The sequence below is a fragment of the Macaca mulatta genome, chromosome 6 (genome assembly GCF_049350105.2).
Source record: "Macaca mulatta isolate MMU2019108-1 chromosome 6, T2T-MMU8v2.0, whole genome shotgun sequence".
NCBI classification, from domain to species: Eukaryota; Metazoa; Chordata; class Mammalia; order Primates; family Cercopithecidae; genus Macaca; species Macaca mulatta.
In genome coordinates, this window is record NC_133411.1 from 107,522,934 (window position 1) to 107,546,229 (window position 23,296).

Genomic DNA, 23,296 nt, shown 5'->3' on the forward strand with positions numbered 1-23,296 from the left:
TGCTGGAGTGGCTTTTCAAAAGCAAAACAAGTGGGGACATTAAAATTCCTTGCTTTTGTGAACCAGGAGCTGAGTTGGGTGTTTTTTCTTCTTCTTTTTAAATTCTCAGATGCAAAAGAGTGTGTTTCAATGTGTCTTACATTTACCTTTAAACGATCTTAGTATTTTTTTTTTCAATTTGACTGTCACTTAGAAAAGATAAAGCAAGGTGAAAAAATACTAAGAAGGAACCTGCAGAGGTTTGGAGGAAGGGCGTTCATTGTCATCGCATTTAAGAAAGAGAAAAATATGTAAATTTTACTAATTATTGCCTCTTACACATCCTTTCTTGATAGTGACCCCAAGGTCCAAAGACGTTAAATCTGTTGCCTAAGACTCAGACCCAGAAAGTCAGAACTAGACCTTCCTCTGTGGATTCCCACTCGCCCTCTTTACACTGCCCTATGCTGCCTCTAGCGTTAGCCGGAGAAACTATAAGGAGGGGTTGGGGGAGGAGAAGGCAAAGAAAAGCTGGAGAGGGTCGTAGATTCTTGCCTAAGGAGGCAAGAAGTGACCTCCCTGAGTCAAGGTACTTGAGCATTTGACTTGACTAAGAGAAGCAGCTCGCTAGTTCCAGGAGTTGAACGCGCCGATTAGCTGCCGCTGAGTATCTATAATTTTTTTGTTTGCTTGTTTGTTTTTCTACTTTGGAAGATCAATGTAAGGTAGAAAGTTAATCGCTTTCTTCTCGCCCTCCACGCCTTCCACGCTGACCGAAGCGACCGTCCTGCCTCGAACGTTTCGTGGGCTCATTCTTTGTAACACTTGCTCTGGGCCTTAGGTGTCTCTTTAAACCCTCTCTCCCCTCTTTATTTCCAAATCTTTATCATTGACTTTCTTAAGCTGTAAAGACACACTGGCACCTTAGGTGGTCAGGGAAGATCGCTGGATTCCTTATTTCGGCGAAAGTCCAGAGGACCATTCCCGCCACTGTCCCCATTTTAGAAACACTTGGAAGACCCTTAAGGATCATTTACGGAGAGAAAGGGGAGCATTCTGCTGCTGCCGGCGGGCAGCTAGAGAACGTGGCGGGGGGCAGCGCATCTGGCGCCTTGGCCGAGGCGCAGAGTGGGAACAGCCCGCACGCGTCCGCTGCCGCCCTGCCTGGCGACGAGTGGCAAAATCGCCCACCAGGAATCGGCTGGTGCCGCGGGTGGGCGAAGGCACGGCCGCCGGCCCGGAGGGCAGCGCGGAGGGTGGCGCTGGCGGCGTGAAAGGCGTCTTTGTGCAAGACTGAGTGTGGTGGGGGGAAGGCGAAGAGAGAACTGAGCCCGGACCTGGACGCGGGGGTCTAGGGCGCCCCTATGCCCCTAGCCGTCCGCTGTGCCGGAATGAGCCGGGTAGCGCCGGAAGGGGGCAGTGTGGCGACAGAGGAGTTGCCGGGAGGAGGGGGTTCTCTGTTCACCTCTATTTGAGGCTGGACTGGGGGAAAAGCTGCCTGGAGGAAGCTGCTGGGGTGCGGGGGACTGAGCGATTTGGCTCCCCGCCCTCTCCCCTAGGTGGCGGAGAAATCGGGCTAGCTGGAAGGGCGCAGCTCCTCTCCGAGAGCTCATTCCGGAATCGGAGAGCTGGGAGAGCGGCCCCCGAGGCGGAGCCTCCCTCCCGCCCGGAGTCCCGCTACCCCCAACCTGGGGGAGAGGGGCGGGCGCCGCGCTGCCTTCCCTCCGCGCCTCGGCCGCGTGGCTTGCGGCTTATTTTCCCAGCTGGCAAGCGTCGCGCTGCAGACAAGGGAATGCCTGTGGTGAGTTGTTTATTTTGTTGAAGTTTGCGGTGGGCCCAGGGGACGTGGGGGGCGAGCGGCAGGCAGCGGCCGGGACTGTTTTGTTTAGGTCTCCATCCACCTGTGTGGTATAAATCTGCCAGCCTCAAGGCGGCGGGGGACCGGAGTGAGAAAGCGCTCCCAAAAGCCCCTTTTCGCCACTTACAGATATAGGACCACATTTGATTCTCCACGCCTGGAACCGGCTAGATCCTAATTTACTCTCACCCCGCCCTCCAGCCTCCCATCAACGCTTCCCGCACCCGCTGTGTGCAGGGCTGGCGCTCCGCAGAGCAAACAGCGCCCACGACCCAGGGACAGCTGGCCACCGAAATCCCTCCCCGGCTCTCTTCCCCGTTCCTTGAGGACAGGGGAGCTGAGGTTTTGATGTGAAGGGCGCCCATGAAATTCGTGGGAACTTGTTCTGGCGTCTTCTGGAGTGGAGTTCTTTCAGGGGTGCCGGGTCTGCCCGGGACTACAAAATGGGATCCTGGGTTGGCTGGAGTCTCCCAGACTAGGCTGGAGAGAGGTCGGCTGTTGGCTCGCGGGAGAGCCCAGAGGAACCCCTTGAGCTGATGGCAGTCAAGACCGGCGGCTGCGTTTGCCTGGAAGAAAAGCCTAAATACATTAGCGAGCCGGTAAAGCTTTTAAGGCCTTCTTGGGAACGAGTGGCTGGCTAATGAGAGGTTAATTTTGTTTCGAAGGGAAAGCTGCACTGGTTTCCTGAGATAAATGGACAGGAAGCGCATTACCTCCGCGCCCTGGCAAGCGGCTCCCAAATGCTTTTTGCACCTGCCGTTTTGAGCGGTGAGAGCAGCGGCGGAGCCCGCAGGGATTGCGGGGGCCCGTTGTCTACGAGCGGGTGATGAGCCCTTCGCAAGCCCCGGGCTGTCTCCCTCCGGGAGTGCATTGCTCACACCAAGCTCTGGGACTCTTCTCTCACACTCAGGTCCTGCGTGTTCCGAAGTTCGGGGGCCCCCTGATCCCGCTGAGCCCCCTCCAGGAGCGGAAGGGTTAAGAATGATGTAAGTACAGGGACTTGGTTTCTCAAGTCGCCCGCTTGGCCCTCTTCCAAGTTGTACTTTCCTTATTTTCTCTCCTTTCCTTTCCTTACTGTTCTAACGCTTTTTAATAAACTTTTACTCCTGCTATGAAAAAAAAAAAATGATGTAAGTACAAACCACAGGCTGCTTGACGCTGAGCTGTCGGACTCTGAGCCATTTCAGCCGCTGCTTTGGGTACACAGTGGCCGGGGAGCAGCCGGGGAGCCCTTACTCTAGAATGGATTGCACAAATCGCAAACCTAGATGATCTGTTAAGCAGTCAGAGATTCTCCTGTTAGATTTCTGGAAATGGAGACATATTAACTGGAGAACAGTTAAAAACATCACGTATAGGTTCAGGAAATGAAACCGCATCTTGTTTAGAATCCATTAGTGTTTCTGACATGTGTTTTAATTCTGTGCACTTGCACGTTCATACCGTGGTATGCTTTGCTGGATTCTCTGGATGTACTGTTCAGGTCTCCTCCTTCCTTCCTGAAAACAAAGAGGAAGGGAGAAAGAGTACCAGTGGCAAGAAACAGGGTGGATGTGTGAGTTGCACCACTCATCAGTCACTTCATGATTTTTTTCTGATTAAAACATAAAACTTTTATAAGTCACCGATTTTATGTTTGTTTTCTACCTCCCTCCCCGATTTTTCTTTGTAGAATCTAAAATCCTTTGTAACTTGCAGCTCACGGGGTCGAGGAGTGGCTGCGCTATAAGTGACTATTCACTACACTCTTGCTTGCCAAGCTGATTCCTGCTCTTGCGAACAGTACGAATTTACCCGCGAGTGTGTCAACTGACCTATGTCTTGAAAATAGGAACCACCTTGCGGTTTAATTGTGAAAATTAGCATTTTCCTTTAGCGGGTGAACACTTATGCAGCAATAGAAAGTGAATTGTTAGGCTTATAAATCTCGAGCTTGTCAAATTTTACAACAGAGGAGCAATAAAGCGCCTTAGAGATGAAGTTTTTCCTCTGAAGAACAGTTCGGTTTAACGACACCAGGGTATACAATGACTCGAGGACGCCCTCTATTGATAGGAAAATCTGGAGCACCCGTGTACTTAAGGAACAGGATATGGGGGGAGGGGAGTAAAAACATGATAAAGTCACGAGTGGAAAGACCCAAACCAAACAGAAATTATTGATCCTTAACTATTGAGTATATGTTTTGAAGTATGATCAATAAAGTGAAGTGTTTCTTGTATAGGGGTCGAATTAAATCTTGGATTAAGAGAAAAAAAAATTTAGTCCTTGTTAGCCAAATACTTTGAAAATCAGTATTTGATTACTTAAGATGCTTCTTAGTATGTCATGAACTGTACCTCATTAGTTATATGAAGTAATTGCAAGATAGTAAATTTTTGCTCTAATAATATTTAATCCACAGCATTATCTAAAAATGTCATATACCTTCCTCCCCAAAAGTCATTTCTCCAGGCAACTGTGAAGCTATTATTAAGCATATTATGGATATACACAGGCTTGGATTATATCGTGGGTAGTGAAAGGTGTGTTTACCCCGTAAGTCATCATAGTATGTAATAAGTAACTAATGAAAAGTTACAGTAAAAACAGATAGGCATCCTTCGTTAGGGACATAGTGGTTTGGGCAATTCACAATGTGTCTATAATGAGTGAGCTGGTGAGACCGAAGGTTTGCCCCTCAATTATCTTAGTCCATTGATTAGCACATTTAAACATGTGTGGAATATCAGCATGTCCGTGGTTGATACGAAATTCCTAATTAGAGATTCTGAGTAATGTAGCGTGTAGAGTTGCCAACTACGATTTGGATGTTAGTGGATTTTAAATGGCGGTCCTGTGCTGTTTGGGGAAAGGCAAAGGCAAGGGCAGTATCAAGTGTCTCTCATTCTTGAGGTTATTCTTGAGATTAGATACCACTTCACACCTACTGATAACAAATTGGAATCTATCACCAGTCTCATAACTGCTTTTCTGTCTCCACTTGGCAGCCTCTTTCTTTGCAGACAATTGGCTTTTTCCTCACTTTCGGACCTATCCAATCATAAAAGGAGGAAGTAAGCTGCCATTGAATTAATCTATAGAAATTTGCGGAAAATTGAAATAATCTGTAGAAATCTGTGAAAAAGTCACTGAGCAACAACAAATCGTGGCATAATTACACTGCATAAAAACCCACCACTCTCATTAATTACACTGTAACCGAACGTTGAAGTTTGCCCACTCTTAGACCTCTCCTTGCCGCTTTCAGGAAGGGAAATGTCAAAGAAACTAGAACACCTGAGCCTCGCACAGCTGCCAGCGAATTCCGCCGGGAGTTCACGGGTACCTTCCCAGCCCATCCTATCTGCTCCGGACCGCGGGTGACATTCAGATTTCCAACACTGCCCCGAGCTTGCTTTACCAGACACCCGCAAACGGTTCGGAACGCTGTTCCGCAGATGTGATTGGCTAAAAGGGGACCTGCCGCGCGGCGCTCTGTAAAAGCGCCAGCTTCCTCCAAGGAGGTGGAGCTGAAGTTGGCCGGGCCAGGGCGGGGAAGGGTAATTAAATTAAAAAAAAAAAAAAAAAAAAAAAATCTTGGAGGGAAGATGAATCGGATCACATTAATTCAAGCAGAGGTCAAAGGCCGGTACCTTTGTAACGCCGGCGGGAGTGAGAGCTGCGGTCGCCCATTTCTATTGGGCGCAAGGAAACAGTAAATCGCGGAAGGTGGTAGAGGGGAGAGGAAAGGGAGTGCGAGGAAGGTTGCGGCACAGGAGAGGACTTGCAGTCTCGATGGACACGGAACTCGAATTACACTGAGCAGGCGGGGGAGAGGGCCCTCTGAGTCCTGCGATTGGCAGGCTGAGTCGGGCGGACGTGCGGTCACAACCAATGGGGAGGAAGGGAGGGACGCGGCGGGGGATGATGGCGTCGCAGATTGGCGGGCACAGGGCGGGGCGGGACGGCAGTGCGGGACTGAGATTGATTGACCGCTGGAGCTGCCGCGCAGAGATATCCGGGCCGCCGGCGGCTGCCACTAACTAGGGCTGGGCGAGCCGCTTGGAGGTCCACGCCCGCCGAGCCCACGCTGGCTGGGGCCGGGGTGCCGGCGCGCTCGGGACTCGTCTCAGCAGTCGCTCACGGTCTTTGTGTCTTCTCTTCCGCCCCTCTTTCCCTGCCCGCCGCCTCCGGCCGCCACGATGCCCTTGCGCCCCGTTGTTGCCGCCGCCGACTGGCTGCGCCCGCGGCGTGCTGCTTGCTGCGGCGGTGGTGGCGCCCCATCTGCTACACGGGCCTGAAGGAGGAAGAAGAGGAAGCGAGGCGCGCCCCCCGGCCCATGCCGCAGCCACGGGCCCAGACCCGCCACGGCGCCCGCCCCGCCGCCCTCGCCGGAGCCCACGAGACCTGCATGGACGGGCATGGGCTTGAGACCAGCACCTTCCAGCGCCGCCGCTGCTGCCGCCGAGGTTGAGCAGCGCCGCCGCCCCAGGCTCTGCCTGCCGCCGCTGGAGCTGCTACTGCTGCTGCTGCTCAGCCTCGAGCTGCTCCACGCAGGTAGGACGGGAGCGCGTGAGGGGAGCCAGCCCTGGGGCCGAGAGCTTTGTTCCCAAACAGCCCTGGGTCTCGAAGGCGCTCGCCCGGGCGGAAGGGTGGCGTGGCGCAACGAGAAAGGCCTCCCGAGCCCCTGACACGCACCTCTGCCGGGCTCCCGGCGACAGGAACGCAGCCACCCACCGGGCGGCCGCCAGGCGCAGAGACGAGCCCTTTCCCCACCCTCCCTGCCCTCGGCTCGGACCGCTGACAAATCTCCCCACCGACAGCCGCTTATCAAACACTTAGCGGGCGGGGGCCGCGCGCCGGAGACAAATGTTCCGGATGCTTTATTGCTCTGCGCTGGTGTTTACTGAAAGTGAGGCTCGGATCAGGTTTCCGCCGCCGCAGCCTCCTCGGAGGGAGACCGGGAGCCTTGTGCCTTTTTTCTTGAGTTGGGGGTGGCGGCGAGGCGAAGGAAGCGCATCAGATGGAAAGATTTTCACCAGATTTTGCAAACCTGGAAGTTAATCTCGAAGTAACGTCAACTTTTTTGACTAGGGATTTCTTTCGTTTTGGCAAAAGCTGCTTTTAATTCAGCTATCAGTCTCCCGGGAAAAGCTCGTGCTCTGTGGCTAGCCGGGTGTCTTCGGGCTCCGTGAGGGGTTGACAGATAACCGTGCTGTCTTCTGGAGGTCGGCGCTTCCCCCGCGTCGAGGAATATGTTCCTAGGGAAGTAAGCCTGCAAATGAGCCTTCTACCATGTGATACCTATTTTTCTTTTAAAAAAATAGTTTCATGAAAATCCAGGACGCTCTTCACACTATTTTATTTTAGGAATTTGCCTAGACAACTTTTTTTAATGCTAAGGTTGAAAGAGGCATTATCTTTTAGTCTTGAGAACAAACAGAGCATTGGATAAGTTTCTTTTCCTTCGAGACCTTTTTGTCCTGTGTATATGAGACACTTCACAACGTTCTGGTCTGGAGAATCCTGAACTTCGATGCTACGCAACTGTGCAGAGTAATTTTTACTTATTTATTAAACCATACCCGCCATGCTAAAAATCAGGGAGGTCTTTTAAGTATTGGGGGGAAAGTGTGGCATCTGAGAAGACTTAATTTACTTTGCGTAGCTTTGCATTGTGATGTAATAGCTGCCTTTTAACACCGACAATTAGGGAAAAGACTGACGACTTAATAAAAAAGTGTAATAGAAAGTTTTAGAATGATTACGGCTTTCAATTAGTAACTTAAGAACCTTAGGAAATAGTGTCAATCTGCATGTAGTTACGTGGAACATTTTTCTTGATATGTTAAAAGATATATTCAGGAGTGTTTTGTGCGAAAAATATGTGTCCATAATACAAAAAGGTACGTTTCATGAAATGGAAATTGTGCTAGGTGGGACTCTGTCCCCCTTGGCTGCTTGGATATTGTTTCCCATAGTTGCCATAGGATCCTGTGACAGAATTGGAATGTGGTCCCTGAAGATTTCTTTGCTGGCCTTTGAAAGGCATAGTAAGTTGGCTTAAAGGTTTAGAAAAGTAGGGTGTCTTAGTTCAAGAATTTGGAATGTGAAGCTCTCAGTAGCTTCATGTGTCCTCATTTAAGTCACCATTAGATTCAACCCAACATAATGTGGTGAGTGATTTCTATGGACAACTTATTGGAGTGAAGCGATTAATCCTGTTAAAGAAAAGAACGCTGCTTTTGAGAGATTTCTTTGAAGAGTGGTGCTATTTAAATGCCCGGGTTGTTTCTCAGAGAAGGGAGCCTAGCAAGAGTGCCAGTGCTCTTTGCAGATGGACTATACTATATATTTTATGCCTGAATCCTTATCATCTGCCTCAGCACCCCATATGGCTCCACATTTCACTTGGTTCAGCTTCAGAATATCTCATTTCTTTTAGTATAAACTGGTGATTGTGCTGCAGATTCACACGTGTAGTCCTGGTGTTAAGGAAACTGTCTTGAATGGTGAGGTCTTTATGTCTGACTCATTAAAAAATGATTAAATGAAAGCTCTAGACCCACAAAGGCTTTAGCATATTCAGTAACTAGTATGAAAATACTGTCACACTGATCACAGATGATCTGACCCAAAAGTAGAGAAATCTGTAACTGCAGAGTTTTCATTCTGCCCTTGGGGAATGAAAAGAGTATGAAAGGAGTACCTTTAGTTTCATTTTTTTTTTAAGCAAATCTCTGCTATTCGTGAATGGAGATCCAATATGGGAGTTACTTGCTTACTCATACGCTTCATGGCCTTCTTGGCTACATCCTTGAGATTGTTTCTGTTCCGCATTGTCTTGGCATTTTGGCAGGAGGCTTACTTTACCGCCTGTAACAGGCAAAGTGTGCATTGTCGTTATAAATTCATGAAGCCTGGATATTTCTGGGTGTATGCTACAAATTAGTCATTATATAGGAGCCCACAGCGAAGCTGAAAATGCTGACCCAAATGCACTTTCTCTCTAGCCGTCTTCCCTCCCATCATCTCTGTAGCAAAAGGCTGTTGGAAGCCTTAGCCAAAGCAAAAGAACCCCAGGAGATCTGTTTGATTTGAGATTTGTTTAAGCAGTCAACACCTACCTGCTATGAAAAAGGAAAAGGTGTAGGCCGGCGCGGTGGCTCACGCCTGTAATCCCAGCACTTTGGGAGGCTGAGGCGAGCGGATCACCTGTGGTCGGAAGTTCAAGACCAGCCTGACCAACGTGGAGAAACCCTGTCTTTACTAAAAATACAAAATTAGCTGGGCGTGGGGGTGCATGCCTGTAATCCCAGCTACTTGGGAGGCTGAGGCAGGAGAATCACTTGAAACTGGGAGGTGGAGGTTGCAGTGAGCCGAGATCGCGCCACTGCTCTCCAGCCTGGGCAACAAGAGCAAGACTCCGTCTCAAAAAAAAAAAAAAAAAGAAAAAGAAAAGAAAAAGGGAAAGGTTCGGAGGGTTGCAAGGAAGGTATGAAAAGGGAGCTGGGAGGCCAGGCGCGGTGGCTCGAGCCTGTAATTCCAGCACTTTGGGAGGCCGAGATGGGCGGATCACGAGGTCAGGAGGTGGAGACCATCCTGGCTAACACGGTGAAACCCCGTCTCTACTAAAAAATACAAAAAACTAGCCGGGCGAGGTGGCGGGCGTCTGTGGTCCCAGCTACTCCGGAGGCTGAGGCAGGAGAATGGCGTAAACTCGGGAGGCGGAGCTTGCAGTGAGCCGAGATCGCGCCACTGCACTCCAGCCTGGGCGACAGAGCCAGACTCCGTCTCAAAAAAAAAAAAAAAAGAAAGAAAAGGGAGCTGGGAAACTAAATTGTACTTTTCTTCCTTCTGAATGATTCCATCTGCATTTCCATACTGTTCTTACTTTTGATATTTTATGACTGTTTAAAATAATTATAAAGAAACGCATGCTCGGATAGATTTTATAGACCATAAAAAGAACAAATAGGCACTGCAAGTTTAGCGGTAAGTTCTTGTGCTGTCATTTATCTGTAGTCTTAAGAGCTCCTCATCACTGAGATGTTGGCCCCGTGTTTATTTTCTTGCTTTCTGTGTATCTGATTTTAAAAGAAAAAAAAAAAATACAGTGTTAAGTCTTTTTTTTTTAGCCATCAAGTACTGTCATTAGAGTTAGGAAATAAGAGGAGACATGATCTGTGATGGAAGAACAAGTTTTGAGGGAAAGCACCACCTCCTGGCTTAATAATGCTAGCTGTTTTATGAATCTGCTAGAACAAGCCTTTTAATATCGCTTTGCCTTGGTTTTTCCATATGCAAAATGGCTTTAACCCTTTTGGGATTAATTAGTTAATTTCTGTTTCAGTTTGATTTGGGTTCTAGTGAAAAATAGCCAAAAATTATTTGATCTGCTTTGGAAAAAGAAATTCTGTAAATACCGGGAGCTACTTTTGTCAGCTTTGGAATGAGCAAACATAGATTCCACACAAAGATGTTTTTGTAAATTTTTTTTTTAAAGTATGATTTGGTGATTGCTGTAAATCCATAGCTCCAACATATTAAAATGTTTTAATCTTTGACTCAGGTTAAAGTGAATACCAAGCCTTAACTACATAGTATTTTCCCCTTTTGACCCAAATGCACTTTCTCTCTAGCCCTTTTCCGTCCCATCCTCTCTGTAGCAAAAGGCTGTTGGAAGCCTTAGCCAAAGCAAAATAACCCAAGATTTGAAATTTAAAATTTAAAATTTAGAATTTTTCAAATTTAAAAATGGTGACAGAGTTGTCTTCAGAAGTTGTCTCCTCCCACCTATTTCTCCCAGCTAAAGCCAGAAACAGATTACAAGCTACTAAATTCAGATTTAAGAGCAGTTTACTAGTGAAAATGTTAAAATAGCTTTCTAAGACAATATTAGACTTAATTTTAAGTCTTTATCAGATGGAGTTCCCTAAATCTTGATATCATCCTAAAGTTTATTGCATCCACATCTTGAAATAATTATATATTTAATAATAATCTACTGGCCCTGAATTTTTTCCCACATCCAGAGTATAAATTAGAAGATATTTACTGTCTGGAAAAGATGACAAATTTCGTCTTAGAATAGCTTCCTCGTTTCTCAGATGGAGGACCCTCACACTTAAAGAGATTAACAGACGTCTCCATAGTTTAAAGACCTATAAAGATTTTATGTAACACAAATGTGTGTTACAGTTCATTTATATAAAATTTGCAGTTGATGAGAAAGAATAGTGTCTCTTTTCATTAAGTCTGTTGTTTCCATTTTATGGAACAGAATATTAAATTTTTGGGGGGCACAAAACTGACCTAGTATTGGTAGTTCTTCTGCTTTTTGTGCTTTAGGAGATTTTATAAATTTTTGTTCGAGAAACTAGTGGTAAAAAGCATCATTTGGGAATTGATTTTTTTTAAACTAATAGGGCAGTAATACTTTGGTTTTTCATAATGTTTATATGAATTGTTTTTATTTAGTGTGCTTTTACTTGTGATCTGCTTGGGAGCTAGAATCCTAGGATAGTGGAGATAGATGGTAAGGAAAAAGCAAATATATAGCTTGGTCAAGTTAATCTTGTGGTTTTTTTTTTTTTCTTAGAGCATTTACATTTTGTAGAAATTAGAAAATTGTGTCAGTTTATTTAAGTTCCTTGGTAAATGTGCCTCAGGAGAAGTAGAATGACAGTACCTGGATTTTTGTTTGTTTTGTTTTGTTTTCTTATTCTGTAGCCATACAGGTAAATGAAGTAAAGGTGTTTTAACTAATCATACTACCATTTAGGATTTTACACCTTCCTGAGGTGGGAAGGTTTTAACCATTTTTGTGCCTAGTGCTGCTTTTCCAATGCTTTCTGAAGGATGTTATGCAATTTTGGAAAACCAAAACAATGTTCATGTTTTTGGCGTAACCTTAGAGTAGAGGAATCTTTTTCAAAACCTATAAACAAATAGCAACATTGATAAAATATTTTATTTACTATTCCCTTGTAATCTCAACCTGTGATCACTGGACTAGACTCATGTTCGTTCACAGTGGCTCATGCATTAAAGTTTTAAGTTAACTCATTGCATGCAGTTTTTCTTCCAGTGGCTTAATTTGAGGAAGACACAGGAACACAATGAAACCCTATTTCTGAAGGTTTCTTAAAACAGGAGTACAGTATATAAAATAGAACAAACAGTTCCCAAATAACAATGCCATTTTCTCATGTAGCCCAGGAAGTTAAGAAGAGTTTACAAATGTTTGGTCTTATCTTCTTTCCCATAGGTGACTGCCAACAGCCAGCCCAATGTCGAATCCAGAAATGTACCACGGACTTTGTGTCCCTGACTTCTCACCTGAACTCTGCCATTGACGGCTTTGACTCTGAGTTTTGCAAGGCCTTGCGTGCCTATGCTGGCTGCACCCAGCGAACTTCAAAAGCCTGCCGTGGCAACCTGGTATACCATTCTGCTGTGTTGGGTATCAGTGACCTCATGAGCCAGAGGAATTGTTCCAAGGATGGACCCACATCCTCTACCAACCCCGAAGTGACCCATGATCCTTGCAACTATCACAGCCACGCTGGAGCCAGGGAACACAGGAGAGGGGACCAGAACCCTCCCAATTACCTTTTTTGTGGCTTGTTTGGAGATCCTCACCTCAGAACTTTCAAGGATCACTTCCAAACTTGCAAAGTGGAAGGGGCCTGGCCACTCATAGATAATAATTATCTTTCAGTTCAAGTGACAAACGTGCCTGTGGTCCCTGGATCCAGTGCTACTGCTACAAATAAGGCAAGTATACTTTCTTTTTTCCCTCTCCCTACTCAACTTTCAGATGTTTGATTCTTCAGATAACTTTTGAAATGTGCCAAAAAGGGCCTAGTTTGAAAGGAACTTCTTTTTGGAAAGCAATTAACAGTTGATAAAGGGTTAAATAAAAATTACTTAGTAAGGAATTTCTCATTGGAATGTAAACGTGGTTCTAATTTTAAATAGACAGTGATATGAAGAATAAAAAGTAAACAGTGAAATCGAGTTCTCCAGGGAAAAGACAGGCCTGTTTAATAAAAAAAGGATGCTTTTTTCAGTGATGTCTTTTTTTGAGTGCATATATGTATGACTCTTGAAGAAATCCAAGTTCAGATTTATCAGATGATTGACGTGGGTGTTCTGAATAAAGAAAGCTGTGAGGCCTGAGGCAGTGACCTATCAGAAAACATATTTTATTGGAGATTTGGAAGGTATAGTAAAACATAATGGCAGTAAGCCAGCCTCTCAGTGGTAAACCCAATGTGGTGTTTTAGTTACTAACTTCTTGATGACCAAGAAGGTTAATAAGTGGATATTGCAGAGCAGCAATGTGTAACCTCTGTGTAATCTCAGGGCCTCAGGTTAACAGTTTCAGTCAGAAGCTAAGAGAAACACTGACAAAATTTAGCTTACCATGACTAGCTGCCGGTTTCTGTAGTCTGTGTTCATTTGTTTTAAAGAAACTACTACTGTACAGAGATCTTTGAAACCGACTTCAAGGCACCAGTGTTTAGTGCAACCAGGTAGAGAGGACCTATGAACTGGGTTTCTAATTGACAGTCAGTGTTAATCCAACCATTAGTAAGTAAAGTGAAAAGAGTTTTCCGCTAAAATAGTGTCCCAACTAACCACCTCCTTCCCTGTCTTTTCCAACCACAAAACCACACGCATAGATCATCTCATCTTGCTTTATTTCCTGCATTTATTGTATCTATTCAAAAACATTGATTTAGATTTTTTTAATGTAATTGACAAGACACAGGCTTTTGAAATACTTAAGACTGTTCTCTTGATTCCAGGACACCCTCCCCTGCGTCTAAACATGTGTGGCATACTTTTTAAATGAATTAGAGTTATTTTACTTGGCATTTTGTGGAGGGAATTTTACAACACCTCGGGAGATATCTGCAGACACCCTGGGGTGTCACAAATTTAAGACTAGAAGTCATTTCCCTAAACAAAGACGACTGTTACACTGGTCTAGAAATCTTAGGGGAGCTCCAAAATGTTTATACTTCAACTCTCAGTAAAAGCTCAAGTTTCTATTTTGCCTTACCAAATTCCATATCTCAAAGTTTTCTCCCTCTGGTTTTGTATGTATGCAAATCATTTTTTCTGTAAATATCTCAGAATATGTATTTGCTATGTTTTATATAGAGTTATAGAATTACGAAGTTATAAGAGAAACCGTGGCCCCAAATCCATCATTACTGCAGAGTCATATGGCACATGAAAGCTAGGAATAGTCTTTGGGTAACTGAAAGAAGGCAGTCCATTGAGAATGGAAAAAGTCATCAATTGTGCAAATAATTGAGGACTTGGCAGAGTAACCTTCAAACAAAACTATAGAGATTAATCAGAGCTTGTACATGGGGAAATACTGGTTCTCGTCACAAGAACCAGTATTCAAATTTTATTCTCCATGTCTTCCATCCACTCATGTCACTTCTGTTTGTTATTCAGTCTTTCAGAATTCTGTTGTTACTGATTATGGTGAAAATATGTGGGGGATAGCCTTATGAAAATTGCTATTATATAAATGGAACAGTTTACACTGAAGTATTTAAGATCATTTTATTTCAGTTGAATTAGTTGTAATTTTTAGCAAATAAATAAAAAGGACAATCTTGTTTTCTCCCTCAGTTTGGAATAAGGATCAAAGGTTTTACCCATTCAAAAAAAGTTGGAGAAAGTGGTCCTCTGACATAAATTCAAGTAGATGATGGGAATGCTTGGTCTTTAATTGCACTATTGGAAAGTATTTTCCCACATCTGGTGACCATGCTGTTTAGCAGCAAGCTATTCTGTAGCTTCATTTCACGACCTCTAGGAGTTGTTGGGTTTGGTTCCCCACCCCCCTTCTCTTTGTAACTCTCTCCAAAGCACCATAAGCATCTGGAAGGTTGCTCTTGAAGACCTGTCTCAATACTAGTATGACATGTGCTGGTGAAACCAAAGAAAGTCCTAGAATCTTGCAGTATGATTTCCTTTTACCCACATAGGACCAAAATAAAACCTTAAGCACAAAAAAGTGGTGGTAATAAAAATAAAAACAATAGGAGGCACAAAGTGCTTATAAAATAAGTTCTAAACAAGATCTGAAATTTTCTCTTAATGTCTACCACAATACTTTCTTTGAAAAATCTTTTGAAAAATTATTTCATGGGAATCTCAGCTTTACTGAGAATTTAAGCAAGTGCATAGACCAGTTGTTGGGTAACCTAGTACTGTGCCTTGTAGATACCAGATCATCCTTGTGTGGTCAAGCGTTTTTAATAACCCACACGCGCAGTGCCACTAGATTGAAAGACTGATGATGTCGTTGACTAGCTAGCCAGCTGTGATACTGAAATTTTTGTAAACATCCATTCATTTCGCTCCCTTTAGCACTGCACTGAAGCACTAGACCCTAGGATATTTTGCTCAGTGAGGCTATTAAGACAGCTCCTCAGTCCTGGGTACCTGGCCTCTTAAGCAAGCCATCTTCAAGCCCAACTTTGTGAGCTCTGTCTATTCCTAAGTACCCCCCTTTTCCTTATCACAAAAAAGACAAAGTGGGGGGAAAATCTAAACACCATAAAATAAAATGAAGTCATCCGGGGTCATATATTAGCTAAACCTTTTCTTTTTTTCTACATGGCAAGCAATGAGTTCAAGGCAGACAGGCTTGCGGTGCTTAATGATGTTGCCTCATCTCCCCTGGTCTACTGTTTTCTTCCCCACCATGGCCCTCTCCTCCCCTTCCTTGGGAGAGGTAGGCTTGTTTTCCCGTCGGTCGTGGTGTGCACAGGTATGCCTTCTCAAGGCCTCTGTGTTTTTAGTTTTGCCCTCTGCCTGCCTCCCTGTCTTTGGAGGAGCCTGTGCCAGTTGGCTACCTTGCCAGGTAGATGTGTTTCTGAAGGGGAAGCCAGGGCTGGTTTTTCATCTCTCCACCCCGGGGGCTGCAGGGGTGTCTGGCACACACACATACCTCGGCTGACATCCACATCAGCTCTGGGCCATCTTCCCCACCTTTGGCTGTGAGAGGCGGCTACAGGCATGCAGGCACTCAGAAAGAGGTGAGAGGGACAGGCTCTGAACTGGCAGAATTAGCTACACTGAGAAGAAAGGCAGGTTTTGTTTTGTAGGAGGAAGTAGCCCACCCTTCACAGGCTCCAGAGAGGGCACATGTCAGCAGTTGTCTTGTACCTCACACACACAAGAGAAACCAGATCATCTGTTTGTGAGGATGCTTGACTTTTTCCATGTTATTTTTGCCAGCCTCTCAGTCTCAACTCGTTTCATTCATTCTATGGATCTTTGTATTTCTGTTTAAGTGGGTTCAATAAGAATCTGTATATGCCATGATCACAGAAGGTGATTGGGGAATACATTTTTTTATGAAAGATTCTGCTTTTGCAAATGTATTCCCAATAGCATATATTAAAATTGGCAGTGTCCAGGGAATTCAAAATTACTCCTTTTTCAAAAACAATTCAGAAATCATTTATTATTAAGTTGCATACCTAAACAAATAATGGAAATGTTTTTAGTAATTATTTTTGTGCAAGTAGTTTGAATTCCTTCACTTTATTTTTCCTTTTGTTTTAATGTGATTGTATCCTTTTTCACCACTCTTGCTTTCTTACGCTATCCTTCTACCTCAGTAACACAAAATGAAGAGCAGGAGTGAGACTGGGGATGACAACAGGTCCTATTGCAGATCTTCTACTACACATTTTACTGTGCCTCACTCTTGAGTAGAGAAGGTGGTTTACCTTAAGGCATTTGAATTTGGGAAAGGACTGTGCTCATTATACTTGACCAAGCCAGATGACCATTGGCCAGATGGGCAGATGCTCTGAGGTGCCTGTCTTGTATGTTTTTGGAGCTGCCAAGGGCCACCAGCTCCTGGCAATCCTATGGGCAGCACTCACCACCTGTCCAAAGCATGGTAGCATACCCTGCCCATCATGTATTATGGATATAGTCTAAATTCCATACTTACCCTGAATTTCAAATTCTGCAGCTACTTTCTTGGGAGTTCTTGAAAATTTCCACTGGTTGAAGATACTAGAGATGTAGAAAGACTTAGTTTGGTTTGCTGTTGGTTAATGTCTTCTTCAAACTATAACCTGCAGTTTTCCATTGTAAGAAACACCATTGCCTTGTAGGCTGCTAGAGCATGAGGTAGGTCTACTGCTTTCTGGTGCCCCTTAGCATGTAGTTATTGTTCGGCAACAGCTTGTGGGCATGTAAACCAGTGTTCTGGGTCATTCTTTGTTGGTTACAAAATCAGAACCAGACATGCCTGCATTGCAACAGCTTTCAGCTGTCATTTTAAGTATATCTCTGCATAAGGTTTGGAAATCTGTCCTCTGTTGACCCCAGACCTAGTACATTTATTGTAGCTAAGTTTTTGCAGCCCATTATGTTTTTAGCATCTTTATGGAAACCATGTGAGCTACATAGTGTTTATCATTATTTTTCTAGACTAAGGGATATGGTTCTTCCATTGATAGGTCTGTGTTTGAATGCAAGACACTATTCTTGCACGCAGTGTTATAAAGAGGGGGACACATAGTATTTTTGGGGGAAAAATAGACCATTTTCCCTCCACAAGGAAACTACAACTCTCTTGGTGATACGTTGTAACTAATCCTTATAGTCTAAGATTGCTCTTTATTTTGGTTGTGATTATATTGCTGCATTGGTCATTCTTGCCATCTTTGGGAGATTTGCTCCTTATTGTGACCCGCCTTGCTTTATGAAGATGCTAAGAAGTTCTGACTGGTTGAGGCATATTGGGAACAGCAGATGGGAAAGGGTTTTGCAGTTACAGCTCCCTGCTTAATGTAATTCTTTCCCTGATAATCATTCTCTGATAAATGTATGGTTAATTTGGTGCTGCATTTGAAAGAGAAGGTACTAAAGGGTCCACTGTGGGCGATGTAGAGGTGAATGTAGCCTTTGCCTCAATCTAAGCACATAACTAAAATTTACAGCAGTCGGTGGGAAAGCGTGGGGTTTGTGTATAAACCTAGCGTTTTCAGGGTTTCTTTGTGGAACACGGGTGAACCACATTGACAAGCTGGTTCCAATTGATGTTATTCATTTAGCGAGTTGGCAGGGGTGTCAAGAAGGGCCAGAAGAGTGGGCTGCTACAAAGGCCCGTCCCATGCTAACACCTCTCCTTGCCAAATCATTGTCTTTACTCCTGGGATTTGGCACAGTCTCTTTCCACCTCCCACGGTAAGAATGCCCACCTGCATCTGTATTTCCTCGTCTGCATACAAGCTAGCACGGCCTAGAACCCTGGCTCCCACTTTTGAAAGGCTGCTGATCTTTGATGTTATACCAAAAGCTTTCTAGAATTTGACCATCACAGTCGCCAGTTCTTAATTAAATTCATTTTCCAGAGCCTCATCTCATCTTTAAAATTCTCATAAAAGCATATATTCGCTATTTTTACTCTCCGTGAATTTTTTTTTATTGTAGAAACAATATTGAAACATGAAAAGGCAGGTTTTCAGAAGAGCAGAAATCAGCTGTAGTTCCACGTGGCAGTCTTCTTATTTGTCCTTTTCTGTTTACCACGCAGCTCTTGTGCATACTGGATTATAAGGTCTTAGGCCCAGGAAGTACTCAACTTTGCTTTATATCATTTCAGGAAGTTGCCTGGAGGTGAAAAGGTTTGCAAGTGGATGTGGGGAAAGGAAGCAGAGAAAAATGGGGAAATTACTAGTTGTGTAATGAACCTATAAGTCTGAAAAATCATTTTGTAAGATAAATGAGCTACCTGTTTATTGTTTATGCTATACTTTTCAAACAAGCTATGCCTTTATTTCATTCATACACATTAAAAATTCTGGGTAATGAGTCTTTTACCATCTTTCTAATCTCCCTGACTGTGCCACTCCCTCTGTCCCAGATGTGGTTTGGAAGGAAAAAGAAACCTTCAGAACCCCCCCCCCCCCCGTTTGTAAGTGAAATTAACCCAGTGCCTACCCCTGTGTGAGCCAGTCAAGATTCCATGAGGGTGCTATGGGGCTCTACTGCTTTAAAACAAATCCACACTCTTCCATAGTTTCAACCAGAGGCATGAGGCCAAGTCTGATACACAGCTGAGAGTTAGAACTTGTTTTTCTGTCACATTTCCAAATGTCTCTTTGCCTGGTTAAATTTTCTTTGAGTCAACATTTTGAGGGGAGAGGGTGAGAAGGAAACATTGGGCGATTGGTCCTTTTTTTGTTGGCTTCAATTAATGCTAACCAGTTTCTGCTCGTGTGGAATGTGGCATGTGAAAAGTTACCTACAGTGTTGAACAATGAAAACTGCTACCTTACCCATTTTGTTTTTGTTTTGACTGCAGTAGAACTTGCTCTTCCACTGTTTTGAATTTTGTGTTCTTGTGGGTGTGGTAACTTAAGGACTTTTCATACTGACAAGGAAGCTGGCCAACTTGTCAGTAAGTGATAACTTAAAAGAAAAGCTAACATACATCTAAGTTACAGACTTGAACTGGACAGCCTTGCAGTGAAATCACAGTGCTACTGGGTCTAGAAAGAAGTTTAGGTGAAACTGGTTCTATGGAAAGAGGAGTTTTTTTATGCCCCAGTTAACTGGTTATTTTAAGAGTTGGAGCCAGAAGAACATGGGTTCTTTCCTTTTGGGACATAGCACGTATACTGTGGATAGGATGATATGACACCTTCTAAAACTCACTTCTCATCTGCTCTGCGTGTGCTCCTGAAATGGGGGTCAGTTTCCATTTAAGACGTGTGTGTGCATGCATAGATGTACGTGCATGTGCTTTTACGTGGTATTGAGGTCTTCCACTCTCCCTACCCAAGGAAAATGCAGACATAAAGATACTGTTTTGTAGGATTTCAGTTAACTGACTTCTTGAAATGCATGGGGACCACTTCTAACCACCTCATTCCTGAGTTCTCATGGGCCCTTTTTTTTTTTTAAGCCCTCGTGACTTAAAATTGAACCTACAAGTGACAGAAAGTGAGTGTATTGTGAAGACCTTCAAGCCCTTTTGCTTTTTTTGCTCACCTCCCAGAGCTGAAAAATGATCAAAGAGGCTGTGGTTTTCTAATCCCATCGGTTTGGAGAGCAGCTGTGCTGAACCTAGGCCCAGAGTAGGGCCTCGGGTCTGTAGTTCTGCAGCTTCTCTCCACCAGGAGGGGGAATGCCTGAAGGCAAGACCTGCTAGGACAGATTCGGCTGAGAGTTACTGCCACCAACCCTGGCTCTCACCGTTCAAAATATTTTTAGCCTCTAGTCTTAAGCAAGGTGGCATCCTGGGCCTGTAATACTCTCCATACAGGCCTGACTTCATATCTGGGCGCATAGTGAGTTCCTACACTTGCTGGCCTCCTCACCATGCAGAGTCCGAACACAACAGACAAGCTAAGGGAGAGGCTCCATTTGGAGTTTTTGGAATGGCCAAGATTTCCAGGACAAAGGCCTTTCCTCATGCTCACCCTAGCATTGCTCTGGTCTGTACAAGGAAGTTGGCCAATTTGCCTATCTCTGCACCTATTTATGCTTCCTGCCTTCATTGTCTTAATTGTACAGAAGTTACTCTTGGGAAGCCAGCATTTTTGTGCCTGTTCCTTTTATGTGTTTTCCGGGGCCAGCTTCCCTTTCATTCTCTTTTTAGCCTCTGAGCTTGATGCTGCTTCTCTAGACCACCCTAGCTGCCTTCAGCTCTGGGTGTCCTTCCCCTCTGGTTTGGTTTCTTCGTTCTCTATCTGCTGCCAAGTACCCCTTCTGAAGCCAAGGCAGCCCCTGTTTCTGCATGTATTTATTACCTAGGGCAACACTGAAGAATAAGTTTGGTCCATTCCATTTCTCTGGATCCTGTAAGTGCTCCAAGCTCTGTGGAAAGAGACGTGAGGATAGAGAAACTGATACCTCTTTTGAAGGTAGCCCATTTCTTAGTCTCATTCAAGCCCTAAAAGGAGTCCACAGTATGAGTTTTAATCTGCTACTCACCTCGTAAACACAGGTACTGTCTTACGGTTAGTATCTTGTCCTAGTCCAATAAAATTGTTTAACAAAATGTATTTTTGTGGATCTTAAGTTCAGCTTCCGGTAGATACTTGTTTTATAAGATATTTGATACATTGGCTGAGTGGTGATAGTAAAATTACATCCCAGTTCATTGAGTTCATAGCTTCCTAACAGTTTTTTTCATAATTTTTAAAGGAAATTATCAATGACATCAAATATTTTCTAGTCCAGTATTTTTTAATTAAACATGGCATATATAAAAACTCTCCTGAATTTTGCAAGAAATTGTTCAGAGTTATTCTAAATCAATACACCTCTTTTCCCCCCTCGAGGGAGAGACAGAGTTCTCCCCAGTTGTTATGTAACCAGGGGACAATTGCCACCCTTCCTGGACAGAGTTCCTCTGCTCTGGCCAAGATCCACACTTCAAAATTACCCTGGCGGGTAGGGAAGAATGGGACCAGGGAAGACACTCGAAGGTGCTTTCAAAGGCCTCTACTTCCTTTAGGTGCTTCAGAGCATCCTAGTCTCTGACTTCTTAACATTTAGAAAAATCGACCCTTGGAAGTAAAATTTGGGTTTCTTAGGAATGGAGAGAGAGTATGTGTATTTTTTTTTTTCCTTTGAAGTATGTGCTTTTGTTGGAATGGTTTCTTTTTTGTTCACTGGGGAAGACTGATTGTAGAGGCTGCATGCTGTTACCATGTGTTAAGAGTAAAAGGGGCTGTGAGCACCATGTTCTTATTCTCCCTTAGAGTCTTCTATTTTTCAACCTATCATTGCACCCAGAGGATATGGCAAAGTAGACACATCAGCTAATTATATGAAATACAATTTATTGACTTCTTTGACACAGCAGAATTTTAACCAGGTGCATATCAAAATTATGTTTCCATGTGTTTCAAGCTAGTTTCTGTGACTACTTCAGTTTAGTTTACTGACCAAGCTAGAGCCCAGAGATGAGAGCTCCTAAAGTCTGGTTCTCATATTTGAGGATTCCAGAAAAGTCCTACACTCACAGTGCCAAATGGCCTGATTAAACACAGATAAATGTTTCTTCCAAAATACGTTATGCACAAATAGTCAAGGTGCACAGCCATTTGAGAAGTCTGCTATTTTAAAACCTGTTTGTGGCATTTTGCAAGGCTGCTGTGCCTTGGATAGATATCTCTCTATCTCTTGGCGAGGCAGTACCTGTGTATTTCCCTCCTTGTTGGCTACCTCATTTTCATTTTATATATATATTTTTTTCTCCTGGTGGAAAGGAGAGGCAGGTGCCTCTTAGAATTATTTCACAGCAAACCTCCGTAAGTTCTTGTTGCCTGTTTCACGTAGAAAGGTTGATTTGTAGCTGCTGTCTTTCTCTTCCTAATAAACCTTGTGGGCGGTGAAGATCTAGGAGAGTGAAACATTAAAAATGAATGAAGAGAACTGGAGTAGTTGGTCTAAGGTGGGGGTTGAGAGGGGCCGGGTGGAGGAGGTTTAACAAAAGGCATTGATGTTTTAAATGCACAGAAATGCCATCTATCAATAATAAATGGTGTGGCATAGAACAGATGTGCCAAATTGAGTTATGACGGCATATAGATTAGTTCATAGAGGGGAAAAGTAAGTAGCATAGATAGCGTTTTTAAATTATCTTTGTGTGAGCTTTTGAAATACAATTTTGAATATTCAATTTTTATTTTCTAGTGGCTGCTAGCTGGAAATATTAAAAGTTTGGTGTTTTTTAAAATTCCAATTAAATTTTTTGTGCATGTTTCTAAAGTAAGAGTTAAGAATGAATAAATTTTGCTTTTCTGAAGAGGAAGACAGTCTGAAAAGGAATTTCTTGCCCTTCATTGGCTGAGTGCTTGCCTTTTGAAAGCTCATGTTGTAATTGTTATGAGGAATGAAATTGCATTATAAAACTTAAGTCATGTGAAACTATTACCCAGTGTTTTCTAAATTTACATTGATTGTATCTCTAGGTACCTGTTCAGTGCATATTTAAACTATAAGGGACTACTCAGGAAACCCACTCATGCTTTACAATCAATTCATCACCCTCAGCATTTTGATTCGAGGAATAATTCTACACATATGTTCTGTGTACAAATTACCTTGCTCAGTAGGGAAACGAGAAATATCCACTTGTCTCCGAGCAAATCACTACTAGTAAATTGGAAAGACAAATCTGTTAGGTTAACTAGAATATTTTGTAGGTGTAGATACTAGAGCAGAAGACAAGTTTTGAGCTGCTAGATAGGTAGGAGTTATGGTTAATGTCACTGGCATAGCAGAGGACAATAATGTGGGAGGTGTTTGAAACGAATCCTGAGTTCCTGAGTTGGAATTGTTGTGCTTAATGAAAAAAACAGTCATGGTGAGACGAATGGAACCATTCCATTCATCTCAATATGGACCCTTGCTTGCTTTTTGGAAACTTGTTTGGAATCAGTTACCTTTGCTTTGTTG

General features: G+C 43.8%; 1 protein-coding gene across 5 annotated transcripts in view; it reads left to right on the plus strand.

The window, feature by feature from the left end:
* Positions 1 to 506: 506 nt before the first annotated feature.
* Positions 507 to 23,296, plus strand: part of RGMB (repulsive guidance molecule BMP co-receptor b) — a 28,918-nt gene continuing 6,128 nt past the window's right edge. The window contains exons 1-5 of one of the 5 annotated variants that reach the window (XM_078003886.1): positions 571 to 704; positions 1,539 to 1,780; positions 2,748 to 2,823; positions 6,123 to 6,376; positions 12,090 to 12,598. In XM_078003886.1, coding sequence (XP_077860012.1) covers positions 2,819 to 2,823; positions 6,123 to 6,376; positions 12,090 to 12,598 — 768 coding nt within the window. In that variant the 5' untranslated portion in view covers positions 571 to 704; positions 1,539 to 1,780; positions 2,748 to 2,818. 5 annotated transcript variants of the gene reach the window in all.